Source organism: Geotrypetes seraphini, chromosome 5 (genome assembly GCF_902459505.1).
Source record: "Geotrypetes seraphini chromosome 5, aGeoSer1.1, whole genome shotgun sequence".
Classification (NCBI taxonomy): domain Eukaryota; kingdom Metazoa; phylum Chordata; class Amphibia; order Gymnophiona; family Dermophiidae; genus Geotrypetes; species Geotrypetes seraphini.
Genome location: NC_047088.1, coordinates 270,525,158 through 270,540,847, shown reverse-complemented (window position 1 = coordinate 270,540,847; position 15,690 = coordinate 270,525,158). Strand labels below are relative to the sequence as shown.

Here is a 15,690-nt window from a genome sequence, read left to right as displayed (position 1 = left end):
AACCTACCATAAAGATACTAGGTGTAACTTTGGATCAGTGCCTAACCATCAGAGACCAGGTGGACTCCTTGATCAGAAAGGGATTTTTCACTCTCTGGAAACTCAGATCCATTAAAGCTTATTTCGATACAGCGGCATTCAGAACCCTAGTCCAATCCCTCGTACTGAGTCTACTTGACTACTGTAACATCGCCTATTTAGCAATTTCCCAAAAGAACATGCAGCGTTTACAATTGATGCAAAATGCAGTGGTCAAACTGATCTTTGGGCTGAGGAAATTTGACCACGTGACACCCTACTACTGGCAGCTGCATTGGCTGCCAATGGAGGCGCGCGTAAAGTTTAAATTTGCCTGCTTCATATTTCTTTAAATTACGCATGATACGCTCTATAGCTAAATTTCTTGAACCTAAGTCTATTAATATACTTATTCACTCTCTGATCATCTCCAAAATTGACTACTGTAACTCACTTTTCTTTAATATTTTACAAAAGGAAAAAAAAAGGTTACAAATTATTCAGAATATGGCAATTAAATTAATACATAAGGCAAAAAAATTTGACCATGTTACACCTCTAATGATTGATTCACATTGGCTACCAATTAGCAATTGAATCACATTCAAAATACTTCTTTTAGTTTTCAAAGCCCTAACTTATAAGAACCGCAGTTTATTACACGGATGCTTATTCCATACAATGCAGCTAGAACTCTTCGATCATCGTCCAATAATTTATTAACAGTTCCAACTTTGAAAATAATTGGAACCAGAAGACAGGATATGTTTTCTGTCACAGCACCTCTTCTATGGAACTCCATTCCTCAATATATTAGAAATGATAAAGATCTTGTCTCTTTTAAAAAATCCCTAAAAACTTATCTCTTCAAAGATGCTTTTAATCTATGATTTTCTTAACCAAACTTCCTTTTAACTTGTTATTTTAAAGTCCTATTTCCTTTATGTTATTTTCCTTTATATGTTCCTTAACTCTTGAAAAGAAATTGTAACTTCTCCCTTCTTTCCTCCCTATTCGTGTATTGTCTTTTTTGTAGTTTGTTATTTATTTATTATTGTATTACTTGTTATTTTTTTAAATTTGTATTGTACATCGCTTAGGAAATTAAATAGGCGATTCATCAAGAATTAATAAAACTTGAAACTTGCTTCTGCTTCAAAGCATTACACAGACTTGCCCCTAAATATATAACTGACCTTTTTGTCTTCTCAGCCAACAGACACAAGAGAAGCTCTCATTCCAACTTCGTTTCCCCCCCAGTGAGAGGTTATAAACTGAAAAAACACCATGAACATCTTCTCTTGCACCAAGCAGCATCATGGGGTAAAGACCTAGAACAATTGCTTTCGCCCACTACTTATGAGGAATTTAGGAAACGTCTGAAAACACACCTGTTCCTAAAGTATCTAGACAACTGATCCTCTCTTCTCTCTCCCCTCTATAGCGATTAACTTGTTCTATTGATCATTCTCTCCTCAAAAATGGATTTCCTGTCCTATTAACCCTCTTTCTTCCTCCCCTCTTAAAGTCAATCAATTTGTACCTTTGCTTAATCTTTGAAAACCGCATAGAACTTCACGGAATTGCGGTATATAAGCTGTTATTATTATTATTATTATTATCACACAACTCCCTGAGCACCCTGGGTGTAGGTTGTCAGGCCCCATTGCCTTGTTAACCTTAAGCTTTGACAGCTCGCAGTAGACACCGCTGGGTGTAAACTCGAAATTACTAAACGGGTCATCTGCGTCAACCCTTGTCTGTAGCTGAGGGCCGAGTCCTGGCGCCTCGCGGGTGAAGACTGAGCAGAAGTATTCATTTAACAGTTGGGCTTTTTTCGAGTCCGCTTCTACATAGTCTCCGTCTGGTTTCCTAAGACGTACTATCCCGCCTGAGTTCTTATTTCTGTCACTGATATACCTGAAGAAGGATTTATCTCCTTTCTGGATGTTCTGGATAAGCAGCAGAGGTTGACCCTAATATTCAAATTCCAGTCTATGGATTTGATACTATAGAAGGTGCTCTGAAGAAAAATACTGTTTAGAGACAGATAATTTGCTTATGAGTTGCTTTAGAGACAAAGGAAGAAATTGGAAAAAAACAAAATCCTGTTCGCCAGCATAAATTTTTGACAAAGTTGTTAAGGTACTAGGGGTTGTATAGATTTGAACCTATGACCTTTGGAAGACACACACAGTGCCTTTAACCACTGAGCCATAAGTGCTTCTTTGCAAGAATGTATGTGGATCCACAGAATACAGACAGGAATCTACCTGTACCAGGAGTCTAGTGTTCATGGGGAAACCATAACATATAAAAGTGTATCCCAAATGTAAAAAGAAATTGAAGCACTGTTCCAACATGTAGGAACTCAGTAAGTGAGTCAGGAAGAGCTTTAAACTTAAAGCAGAACTGTGCAGAGCTAATCATATATCCAGGAAAGAAAAGGTCTAATGAAGAAGATCTGATCCTGAGAAGCAATTCCTTGTAAATTTAATCTAATCTAATCTTCAATCTTATTATATACCGGATCATTCCTCTAGGGGACTCAACCCGGTTAACAAACTTTAAGTTAATAATATATTAGTGATAAAGTGATGAAACTACAAAAGTAGTAAATATTAACATTCATCAATTGATTAGAAAAATTCCCTAAGAGGCATCCTCTTTCAACTATCCGTTAAAAATTTCTTAAACAGATACGTTTTCAAACTTTTTCTAAAGTGGATCAAAGCTAAAGAAGTTCTAATAACCAAGGGAAGATCATTCCAAACTTTCACCATAGTATATGCCAAAGAATGTGAGAATTTACCCAAAGTTAGAATCCCTCTAACAAAAGGAAATTTTAATTTAAACTTTTGTAGATTCCTTGTAGACTGAAGATGATGCAAATTAAGAGGAAACAATGGGGAAAAATACCATATAAACTATTAAAAACCACATTAGCACAAGCCCTCAACAATGGTGTAACATGGTCAAATTTATTTTTAACAAAAATCAGTTTGGCAGCCGTGTTCTGAATAAACTGTAATTTCTTCGAAAATAAATCAAAACCCTGCTACTCAAAAAATTTATCTAGATATCAAAACTCATCCCCATGTCTATCCCCTCTCTTGTAAACTTCCCTTCAAAGTCTCATCCACTCTTGTAATTTTCCTTTCAAAGTCTCAATCATGTAAACAGCACCCTAAATTGTAATTTTTCTGGAAATGTCCAGCTATCTTCTTTTGTAATCCGCCTAGAACTGCAAGGTACTGGCAGAATAGAAGTCACTAATGCAATGTAATGTAATATTACATTTGCTTAAACCGATGTAAAGAGAATTAGCAAAGTCCGGATATGCTAAAATTATAGCCTGGACTAAAATCTTTAGCATCCGTAGACTCAGAAAACACTTTTTAGATAAGTTATTAATTTGATTAGTCAATGATAAGGTTGAATCTAAAACAAATCTAAGAAGTCTAGATGAATGCTGGAAGAGTCAGGCATAGGTAAAGCAAAGTCTGGATGAAAGTTAAAAAATCCAGTCTTTGAGTAAAAATAGGATGATCTCAGTATCAATCTGATGAAGACCATGACGAGAATCGATGAGTATCTGTTATTCACGTAAACACATGAGAAATGATGCAACGGAGAAGAGTGTTGATGCTTCAAAGTAGTGGATTGATGTGTTGATAAAAAGAACCAGAAGGCTGATATAAGATCAATGTCTGGTCGATGGGAAATGCTCAGAAGTGCCATGAGTAATAAGAAGCTCTGATGGATAGCTAACCAATACCTAGAGGCCTCGCAGCATAGCGGGCCAGTACCAAGGGAACGTATGATAGCCTCAGCATGGTGTACCAAACTTCCTTCTGTAGGGCTCATGTAGGCTTGTCCTGAAACATGTACCGGTATCAGTAGCGAATATTTGGTACCACTGGTGCAGAAGGTTGTCTCGATGCACATATAAAACTGAAGACACTGTGGTGTCATTGAGTGGTCTGCATCAAATAACTGAATGCTATTGAGACCTACAATACCTTGAAGTATGCACCGATACTAATGGCTGAACAGGCGGTACCCTCGGTGCAGCAGGTTGACTCGGAGTGTTTGATTGTCAATAAGGATACAAGTTAACATGACTTAATTGAGAAGTCGAGTCAAGTTGAATTAATTTTATGGAGAAGATTAATAATATTTTTATCTATAGGATATTAGAGGAGGGGAAAAAAAAGTTCATCTTCTATTTTTTAGAGATATGAATTCTTTAATAGAGAAGGTGATTCTTCTCTTTAATTTCAAAGGTTATATATAAGTCTAACTTGAACTATATTGAGAAGGATTTTAATATATGAAAAAAAAGTGAATTGATTAAATGTTAATGTTATTAATTGAAAGTTATGTAGAACATGAAATAGTTTTTAAATGGAAATTCAAATGTTGATTAAGAATATTATCTTGATAACAAGAGCTATAATGTTTTATTTCTTTTATTGTAAAAAGTAGTAAAAGGATTTATGGGATTGGTCAAATATAATTTTATAAAATTGATTTAATTGGAAAAGGAATAAAATGGGCTTTATGAAATACTTTTTTGATATAAATAAGTAGGATTTCATTATATATAGGGGTAATTATTGAGGGAATACTTGATTTGTAATATATTAAAGTATAAGTTTATTACTTTTAAGTATAGTCAAGGGAAAGGGATGATGGAAGTTGCCTGGGGGAGGAAGTATTGTGATTACTAATCCTATGTGTGTTCCAAGGCAGTCAATTTATGTAGGGGGTGTGGGAGGGATAAGGGAGGAAGGTTTTTCAAAAAAGGGATTGAGAGGATTTTGAAAGGAGAAATTTCACTTTAAAAGTTTTTAACAATGGTACATTGGTGTCTATTCATATTAAGTTAAATAAATGTAAAATATATTGTTGGATTATGAATCTGGGAAAAAAATTTATAATGGAGATTAAAATCTTTTCATTAAATGTTAATGGCCTTAATCATCAAAGAAAAAAGAAAAAAATGCTGGCCTTCTTAAAACAACAGAATGCAGACATTTGTTATATACAAGAGGCACACCTATCATTAAAGGAGTCAAAAAAATTGGAAGGGGGATGGGTAAAACAGAGTTTTTTTGCTCCTGCAATTGGGAAAAAAGCTGGGGTTGCCATATTAATAAATATAAAATCCAAAGCTAATTTTCAATTGATTGATTTTGATCCCTTGGGTAGGTGGGTTCATGTGAAAATGAGCATGGGAAATAATACCCTGGATTTGCTTAATGTGTATGCTCCAAATGTGAATCAGAATGAAGTTTTTAAAAAGTTACAACAATTGATACTCTCACTGGCCGCTTCTAATTTAGTGGTGGCTGGAGATTTCAATGCTGTCATGGATTCATTAATGGATAAAAAAACCAAGTAAAATAATGAAATCATTAGGATTAGATAATTTGGTTCAATCTTGTGATTTGAAGGATATATGGCGGATACTTTTGGCTAAGACTTTGGCTTTACATTTAGCCAAGGCTCACCCTTTTATTATTAATATGCACCAAACTGGATTCGTTGCTGGAAGACATTCATCTAATAACACAAGATTGGCTTTTCATATATTAAATTTAACAAAAGCCATGAAAGATCCGGCTTTTCTGTATCCTTGGATGCAGAGAAAGCCTTTGATTGAGTGGAATGGACCTTTATGAATCAAGCTATGGAATGGTTTGGAATAGGTTCAAGATTTATACAAATGATTCAAGCATTGTATAGCTCCCCTGTTGCAAAATTATATATTAATAATAATTTTTCAGAATGCTTTAATTTGTGGAGGGGAGTTAGACAAGGTTGTCCCCTATCTCCTTTGCTTTTTGATATTGTTTTGGAACCCTTGTTATTAGCTATTCAGCAAGTAAAGGAGATACAGGGTATTCCTTATTCAGACCGGGAATACAAAGTCTCTGCATATGCAGATGATATTTTGCTTCATTTGAGAAATCCTGAAATAACCATTCCATGCTTACTTGATTTGATTGAGAAATTTGGAAAATTTTCAGAATATATGATAAATTGGAGTAAATCTGAAGTACTTCCACTAAACGTGTATTGTACAAAAGGCTTGTTTGATTCATTTTCTTTTGTATGGAAGGAAGGTGGATTAAAATATTTGGGTATTTGGATAAAAAACAGGCTGGAAGACACAATGAAAGAGAATGAAAAAAATTTATTGCAGAAGTTAACAGAAATGTGCGAGCAATGTAATCCATTACATCTGTCTTGGTGATGGAGAGTTCAAACTATTAAAATGATATTGCCTGTGGTATGTTATCAGATAGGAATGTTACCAGTTTTTTTTAAGGGGTCCTTTTATAAAAAGTTAAACAGTATTCTTACAAAATTTGTTTGGTTGGGCAAAACTCCTAGAATGCTTTAGTATCTGTACAAAAATCAATAGGGGAGGGTGGGGTAAATTTTCCCAATTTCTATAGGTATCATCAAGCCTATATTTTGGTTGCCGATGTCGGGACTTATCAGACATAAGTAAGGGCTCAGTTGTTTGAACAGCCCGATGAAGACCTCTCGGCTCCGCAGATAGTACTGGCATGGAAGTCGAAGAGGCAGAATGGACCGGTTCCGAAAGAGTGGAAGCCGACAATAGCGGCTGCTCCATGGTCGGTACCAGCGGCTCAGACTGGACCGGGACTGGAAGGTTCGGTGCCAACAGAGCAGGAAGGAGTTGCTGCAATTGCTCCTTAAGTTGGACTTGAAGGACAGCCGCAATACGGTCATCCAAAGAAGGCACCGGTATCACTTTCTTTTCTGCGGTGCCGCTCGACGCCCAGAGGATGAGGAGGCTGAGGAGGATGCACTCACCCCTATAGGGGCGGAGCGTTTACGGGGGCGCCTCGAGGTGGGCAGGACTGCACTCTCTGCCACAGTGACCGGAGGATGCTCCAGGGAGGAAGGCTTCTTAGCGGCTGGAGCGGTGTCACACTGCGTCGAAGAAGTGGGAGCCGGTTGAGAAGCTGTCGATGCCGGTGTCGATGCCGAGGGATCAGTCATTGCGGCGCCGAAAAGGAGTTTCTGCTGAAGCTGCCTGTTTTTTAAAGTGCGCTTCTTCAGAGTAGCACAACGGGTGCAGGTGGAAGCCCTGTGATCCGGACCCAAGCACTGCAGACACCAACTGTGTGGGTTGGTCAACGAGATGGGGCGCGCACACCGTTGGCACTTTTTGAATCCTGGCTGAGGGGGCATGAAGGTGAACACGGCCTCCGCCAAATCGAAAACGGAGGCTTCGATGATGACAACAGGCCCTGCCGGGGCGAACCCGAGAAAAAATAAAATAAAAGAAAATTGTTTTTTGGGTTTTTTTTAGAAGTCGAGAAACTTATGAAAAAAGAAGAACTTTTTCGAAGAAAAAATATGCGAGCGGGAAGGCAAGCGAAAAAATTTCAACGGCCGTTGAAAAACACGCGTCTTCTTAGCTCCGCAGAAACTAAGAAACTGGGGACCGCGCACCTCCATCGGGCGGGAAGGCACTCGCGCATGCACGGTGCGGCCTAGCTAGAACTTTCTAAGTTCTTAGAGTGCAATCACTCTAAAATTGTCCGTACCGGGGCTCCATCGGTGCCGTCACCCATCAGTTAAGAATATGCTGCCTGCTTGTCCTGGGATAATAAACTTTTATTGATCATGACAGGAGTCGCCATACAACAGTAATTGGAAAAATTACAGTAGACTAAACTATACCTTCTGGTGGAATTCATTATGCCACACTTACAAAATGGAAAGAGTAATTGCCATACAAAGAGGGAATTATAATAATTTTAAAAAGTTTTGGGGGTCATTGACAAGTTATTTCAATTATTAGACACCATTATCCATTGAAAGTACACTTATATATAGGGGGGAGGGTATAAAGTTATATTAAGGTTCGATCAATTGATAATATTTATATGATATTTTTGATTAAAATATTTGTGGGAAGGGTGGGAGGGGAGGGTATAAATGTATGTTTTTAAGATGATGTTAAAAGAAATACAAGTGATGTTTACAAGGTTTAAATGATGTAATATTGTTTTCTTGATGTAAGATGATAAAATGAATAAAGAATTTTGAAAAAAAAAATAAAAAATAAGGATACATACCGAAGAGAAAAGTCAACCTATGAACCTGTAGTGCAATGGCATCGATGTATAGTCTGCATGAAGACTCGATGCTGGTAAGACCTTTGACACCTTGAAGTATGCACCAGTACTAAAGGCTCCACAGCCGGTACCATCGGTGCAGCAGGTTGTCCTCAATGCACACCATGGATAGACAATCTGTGAAGCTGGGGAGCATTGTCATCGATAAGTGGTCTGCATTGACTACTATAGAGACCTGCGACACTTACTAAAAAGATGAAGTATGCCTCAATACTATAGAATCGACAGCTGGTACCATCGGTACAGCAGGTTGTCCTGGAATGGTCGACCTCAACACCATGAAGGAGAGACAACCATGAAGGAGAGACAACCTGTGAAGCTGGTGAGTGACGGTGTCGATATGTGGTCTGCATCAACTGACTCAATGCTGTAGAGATCTGCAACACTTACTGATAATATGAAGTATGCACCAGTACTATAGGCTTGACAGCCGGTACCATCGATGCAGCAGGTTGTCCAGGAATGGTCGATTGGAGAGCGAGAGTGTGACAGTGAGAGACAGAGACACTGGACCAACAGATGAAAGGAAAGAGAAAGGTGGGTAGGTGAAAGGTACATGAGGAGAAGAAGAGAGAGGAGAAACTTGACATGGGGATGGGAGGACAGGGACCAAAAAGGGTACTTTTACAGCACTATCCCTGTGCTGTAAAAGTAGCACAGGGATAGTGACACAGAGGAGCAAAACTGGACATAAGGGGAGGGATAGGGACACAGAGGGAGATGCTGGAGAAAGCAACACAGAGGATTCTGGACATGGGGAGAGCATAGGGAAAGGGATACAGAGGGCAGTTGTAGGACAGAACAGATAGGAACACTCAAGAAAGAGGGATGGTGGATACAGAAAAGAAATGTCAAAAGGACAGGAGACTCTGGAGAGAGTTAAGAAACTTTATTTTTATTTATTTAAAATTATTTATAACCCACCTATCTACAAATCTAGGAGGGTAACAAAGTAACATACACAGTGCATTAAAAACACAAAACCAGAATACATATAAAATAAATCAAAAAATTAAGTGTTCTCAATACTAGAACCAAATGAATGTTCATACTGCAGCATTTTCAACCCCCTTTAGGATCAATGCGGTGCTCAGACAACACAATAATATTTTTCTGAATGTTTTAATTGTAATGTGTCAGTTTTGGGAAATGTGCATCCTGCCCTCCCCAGTCCCCACTACCTTGAGAGTGATGGTGTTATAGGGGGCTCATCTAAATTTTTCCACTGGGAAAGTCCTAGTACACTACTGAGACACAGGTTATATACAGAGGTTAATGGATGTACTGAATGTAATTAAAAGTTACAAGGTTGCAGTAACCTTTATTACTCACCGAAGAAGCAGTAGATGACACCAAAGAGGCAACACATGGCGCAGACCACAGAAGGGACAATGTCATACCTACGCTGGATCTCCTGCTCACAACTCTGCAGCCACTCATCACCCATGTCATGAGGAAGCAGTTTCAAGAGAAGGGTTTGCACTGTGGAAGTCATTTTCTGCCCCCACACCTCCCCAGGCACGGCTGTTAGAGGGAGCTCCATACAAGGATCAGGAAGAACCTGCAAAAAAAAAAAAAAAAAAAAGATAGGTCAGATCTCCAGAGTAAGACCCCAGGGCAAAACCACCTCTACCATCACAGTCTTTGGTTACTACTTAATCCTACCTTTCCTATATGCTAAAATAACCACAAACATACAGACCCCTGCAGACAAGAGACAAGATGTTTCAAAAGATTAGGTTCTTACCTTTGCTAATCTTCTTTCTTGTAAATCCATACTCTATTCCTGGACAAGTGGGTTATGTATCCCATCTCACAAGATCTCTTGTAGGGGTTGTCACTTGTAAGGGACACCCCTCTTACCTCAGGACTGCCTTCTGACTTCCAGTTGGTATAAAAACAGACAGTCATACCTGTACAGGACAGAGAAAAGAGGGAGGGGTACGGGGATACTCCCCGAGAAACAAGAATAATCTGCTCACATTAGAAACTGCATAACAATCATGAATGATCATAAGAGTGTAAACAACTTAAAATTCATATACACCAGAACAATAAGGTGACACAGCCTGCACTAACAGGGTGGGGACACAGTAGCCACAAACCCCTGGGACAAAGTGTACAATATGTTCGGATAGTAATCTTAGAAAGGCTGGTCAAGGAAACAGAAGTCCAACTTACCAGTACTTATTGAGGCAGACAATCGGCAAATCAACAATTCCCAGTGCAGGTTCCAGGAACAGAGTGTGAATTTACAAGAAAGATTAGAGAAGGTAAGAACCTCTTTTGTTCTTATACAATCCCACTCTATTCCTGGACAAGTGGAATGTAACAGAGCGACCCCTCAAATTCAGGAAGGGACTGATGAGCCAGCTGCCAGAACTGAAGACCTAAAAGCAATTCTGTTTTGCTGCCATGTCTATCTTGTAACACTTTGTAAAAGTATGCTAGGAGGACCAAGTGGCAAATCTCTTCAGGGAAACTGCTGAAGATTCTGTCCACAAGGAAGCAATGCCTTGTGTGGAGTGCACCTTTATCAAAAGGGGAAGCTGCTTTCCAGCTCCAACATAGGTGGATGAAATAGCTATCTGGAAATGGTGCCTTTCGAAGCCAGTCTGCCCTTGTAGGCAGCACCCACAAGCATGAACAGATGATCGGTCAAACAAAATTTGTTCATAACTTTTAAGTACTTCAATAAAAGTCTGCGCACATCCAGCGATTTCATCACCCTGTCATGCTTGCCCTAAAATCTTGTTGGAAGCTGACGCCAAAAGATCAAACGTTGGGCATCCCTATCTGTTCACTATACTCTGGAAAGTTCTCTGCAACAGAGGCCATTCTCCCGGATCTAGTTTGCTGGCTAATCCGCCTGCATGTTGTCCACACCAGCGATGTGCGCCGCAAAATTGCCAGAAGATGCTTTTCCACACAGTGAAAGAGTAATTGAGCCTCCTGTTGCAGAGGCATGCTCCTAGTGCCCCCTACCACTGTGGCACTGTTTGAGAAAACCCAGCCTGTCTGGTTCTGGAGCGCACCCTCAAAGTGTGGAAGAGCCAGCCGGATCGCTCACAGCTCCAGGCAATTGATCAACCATTTTCTCTTGGAAGGTGGCCACTATATCCAGCAATCTCTGGACAGTGGCTCGTACTTTGGACTCTTTGTCTGGCCTCCCCATTGGAGAATTCAGGAAAAAGTCTGGAAGAGGCCGAAATAACTCATTTGTACCCGTCGCAGAGAATGTTCAGCACCCAGCATTCTGTGGTGATGTTCATCCACTCCTCCAGGAATGCCAAGAGCCTCCCTCCGATCCACGGAGGATCAGCTGAAGGCCTGGTGTCATCACTGCTTCTTACGAGCAGAAGCAGAGCGGACTCCAAATAATTGTGGTTGCTGAGCTCCACCAAACCAGTTTGGTGTTCTGATAAGGTCTTTGACCCACGTAATCTCCTGAGGATTGGTGATAGTGCCTGGAGGAATGAAAACCAGAATATCCCAGTCCTCTAGAGCAGTGCTCTTCAATCGTTGGTCCATGTACTGGTGTCGGGCCGCAAAACAATTCCTGCCGGTCCGTGAAGAATTTGTGTCCCCTACAAGCGGTCTCTTCCAATCAGTTAACTTGACCGTTGGACACTGTCTTGCAGAGTGGTGAAGATGCAGGGGGATTGCGAAGAGCTGCAATGTGACATAATCAGGCTCGAGGAATGGGCATCGACATGGCAGATGAGGTTCAACGTGGATACTTGTAAAGTGATGCATGTCAATAACAAAAATCTCATGCACGAATACAGGATGACCAGGGTGGTACTTGGAGAGACCTCCCAGGAAAGGAACTTGGGAGTTCTGATCGACAAGTCGATTAAGCCGTCCACCCAATGTGCGGTGGTGGCAAAAAAGGGCAAACGGAATGCTAGGAATGATAAAGAAGGGAATCATGAACAGATCGGAGGTTATCATGCCGCTGTACAGGGCCATGGTACGCCCTCACCTGGAGTACTGCGCACAGCACTGGTCGCCGTACTCCCCCTTAAAAGGGGAGGGGCCAATGGCAATCAGCCGTTCGGCTCTGTAAGCGGCTCTAAGAGGAGGAAAGGAGAGTAGCAGGAAAGGAGCAGAGGGGGACAGCAGAAGCTCGGAGGAAGGGAAAGCAGGAGGCAGGAGAAGGGGCAGCAGCAATAGTTAGCTCCGCCCACCCCCAACGTCATCCATCGGAGCTCCCCTAACCCTTAGCGAGAGCACCTTTGCGAAGGGCCTTGAGAAGGGACGAGCCACCACTAAAGGAGAGCAGGAGACCATAGCAGACACAAAGGATATTCAACCAAACAGACAGCAGGTAAAGAGGACACGCAACCAGGCAGACACAGCAGGTACAGAGGACACACAACCAGGCAGGTGCAGAGGGCACAACAGGCGCTGAGGACACAAAAACAACCAGGCAGACACAGAGGACACTCAACAGGCGCAGAGGACACCCACAGCAGGCACAGAGGACACAACAAGCAGAGGATACCCACAGCAGACACAGTAGGCGCTGAGGACACACAGCCAGGCAGACACAGAGGACACAACCAGGCGAGCACAGAGGACACAACAGGCACAGAAGACACACAACCAGGCAGACACAGAGGGCACAGGACAGTCACAGCAGACATAGAAGACATCCACAGCAGACCGGTAAGCGGGCAGCAATGAAAGCAGCAGACAGAAGTAGGATGTTGAGCTACCCAGTTTTCTGCACCGTCTGCCATATGTATGACTATCTCCCCTCTGGGAGGCGGTTTTACATATGCACTCGATCCGGAGAACCGGAGAGCCTGAAGAAGCAAGTCCAACTCCTGGAGGGCAGCATACTGGAACTAGAGGCACTTCGAGCAGTGGAGGAAGACAAAGATGCAGAGAACATCAAGACAGAGGACACCATCGAGGAAGAAGTCCGGAAGCTGGAGAACTTCAAAGAAGAGGCATACAGGGAGAGCATAAGAACATAAGAAAAGCCCTCACTGGATCAGACCGAGGTCCATCCAGTCCGGTGATCCGAACACACGGCGGCCCATTTAGGTACTCCTGATTGGAGACCCGTAGCCCTCAATATGATTTGCAAGAAGGTGTGCATCCAACTTGCGCTTGAATCCCAGAACAGTAATCTCTGTCACAACATCCTCTGGGAGAGCATTCCAAATTCCCAGCACTCGCTGTGTGAAAAAGAACTTCCTGACATTCGTCCTGAACCTGCTGCCACTCAGTTTCAGTCTGTGACCTCTTGTCCGTGTCACATCCGAAAAAGTTAGTAATGCTTCTTCTTGGTCTATTTTATCAAATCCCTTTATTAATTTAAAAGTCTCTATTAAATCCCCTCAGTTTTCTCTGCTCGAGGGTAAACAGTCCCAATTTCCTAAGGCGCTCTTTGTAGCTCAAATTCTCCAATCCCTTGACAAGTTTTGTGGCTCTCCTCTGTACCCTCTCCAGAAGAGTTATGTCTTTCTTGAGGTATGGAGACCAGTGTTGTACACAGTATTCCAATTGCGGTCTGACCATTGCTCTATAAAGTGGCATTATTACGTCTTCCGATCTACTCGTGATCCCCTTCTTAATCATGCCCAACATCCAGTTTGCTTTCTTCGTCGCTGCCGCACATTGTGCCGAAGGCTTTAGGGTTCTGTCAATCAGTACCCCAAATCTCTTTCTTGTTCGCATTTTGCTAATGTCGCCCCCAGCATCTTATATTCGTGCTCTTTGGTTTTTTTTCCTAGATGCATCACCTTGCATTTGTTTATGTTAAAATTCATCTGCCACTTTGTTGCACATGTTTCCAGCTTGTTCAGATCCTTCTGGAGTTCCTCGCAGTCCCTTTGAGAGTCAACCACCCGACATAGTTTTGTATCGTCTGCAAACTTTATTATATTGCAAGTTGTTTCCTCTTCCAGATCGTTTATAAAAATATTGAACAAGATGGGCCCAAGAACCGAGCCCTGGGGCATGCCGCTAGTCACTCTCTCCCAGTCCGAGAATTTCCCATTTATGGTAACCCTCTGCATTCTGTTCTCTAACCACTTGCCGATCCATCTGTGCACTTCTCCTCCTACTCCATGGCTTAGTAGTTTCTTCATAAGCCTTGCATGTGGAACCTTGTCAAACGCTTTCTGGAAGTCCAAGTAGACTATGTCCACTGAATCCCCACTATCCACTTGTTTGTTCACTTTCTCAAAGAATTGTAGTAAATTAGTCAAACATGATTTCCCTTTCCTGAATCCGTGTTGACTAGCCCTTATTAGGTTGTGATCCTCCAAATGTTGTACAATGTTGTCTTTAATCAGTGTTTCAATTATCTTCCCAGGAACCGAAGTGAGACTCACAGGTCGATAGTTTCCTGGATCACCTCTTGATCCTTTTTTGAAAATTGGGATAACATTTGCTATCCTCCAGTCTTCTGGTATTTGCCCGGTTCTAATTGACATATTAGTCACAGTTTGTAGGAATTCACCAATTTCGACCTTAAGTTCCTTTAAAACTCTCGGGTGAATTCCATCCGGTCCAGGGGATTTGTCGCTTTTCAGTTTGTCAATCTGAAAGTATATCATGTCCAACGTCACATTTACTGTTGTGAGGCTTTCTTCTATGCCTCCGGTGAATATTTTTCCTGTGTTTGGCACTGTTGAAATGTCCTCATTTGTGAAGACAGAGGCAAAGAATGAATTTAACCTATCGGCAACCTGTTTATCCTCTTTAATTGATCCTTTCTTTCCTTGGTCGTCGAGAGGGCCCACTGTCTCTCTTGCTGGTTTCTTACCTTTTATATATCTAAAAAAGAGCTTGAAATTTTTGGTTTCCTGAGCTATCTTTTCTTCATAGACTTTTTTGGCGTCTCTTACCACTTTATGACACTTTTTCTGGTCAATTTTGTGACAGTTCCAGGCCTTTAATGTTTTTTCTCGTTTCCATTTTTTGAACGAATTCCTCTTCTCCCTCACTGCATCTTTCACCTCTTTTGATAACCACGCTGGTTCTCCTTTGTTCTTCTTCCGCCTTCCTTTAGATATCTTCGGTATGTGAAGATTCTGTGCTTCTGTGATGGTGTTTTTCAGCAGAAACCATGCTTGATCAACTGTTTGGTTTTCTGCTTTGTGCTTCTTGAGCCGTTTTCTAACCATGGTTCTCATGCTGTCGTAATTCCCTTTTTTGAAGTTAAAGGTCGTGGTTGTATTCTTGATTGGTTTCCCCTTTCCGATGCTAATGGTAAAAAAGATCATATTGTGATCACTTGTCCCTAGCAGGGCCTTAACTTTTACATCTGTTGCTCTTCCCGAAATGCCATTTATGACCAAATCCAGGACTGCGTGGCCCTGGCCGTGGAAAAACACCAGTAACAGTGGAACTGCCGGGATACACCTACAGAGTATGGACCACCAGATGGTCAGCCACCAGGAGGAAATGGGTGACACAGCAGCAAGATCTGGAAACAGCGGAGGGAACCCACAAGAAGACGAATGCC

General features: G+C 41.4%; 1 protein-coding gene across 2 annotated transcripts in view; it reads right to left on the bottom strand.

The window, feature by feature from the left end:
- The window catches only part of TMEM198 (transmembrane protein 198), an 86,600-nt gene that overhangs the window by 45,276 nt on the left and 25,634 nt on the right, over window positions 1-15,690 (bottom strand). For both annotated transcript variants that reach the window (XM_033944406.1, XM_033944407.1), the window contains exon 2: window positions 9,537-9,765. In XM_033944406.1, the coding sequence (XP_033800297.1) occupies window positions 9,537-9,747 (211 nt within the window). In that variant the 5' untranslated portion in view covers window positions 9,748-9,765. The remainder of the gene's footprint in view (window positions 1-9,536; window positions 9,766-15,690) is intronic.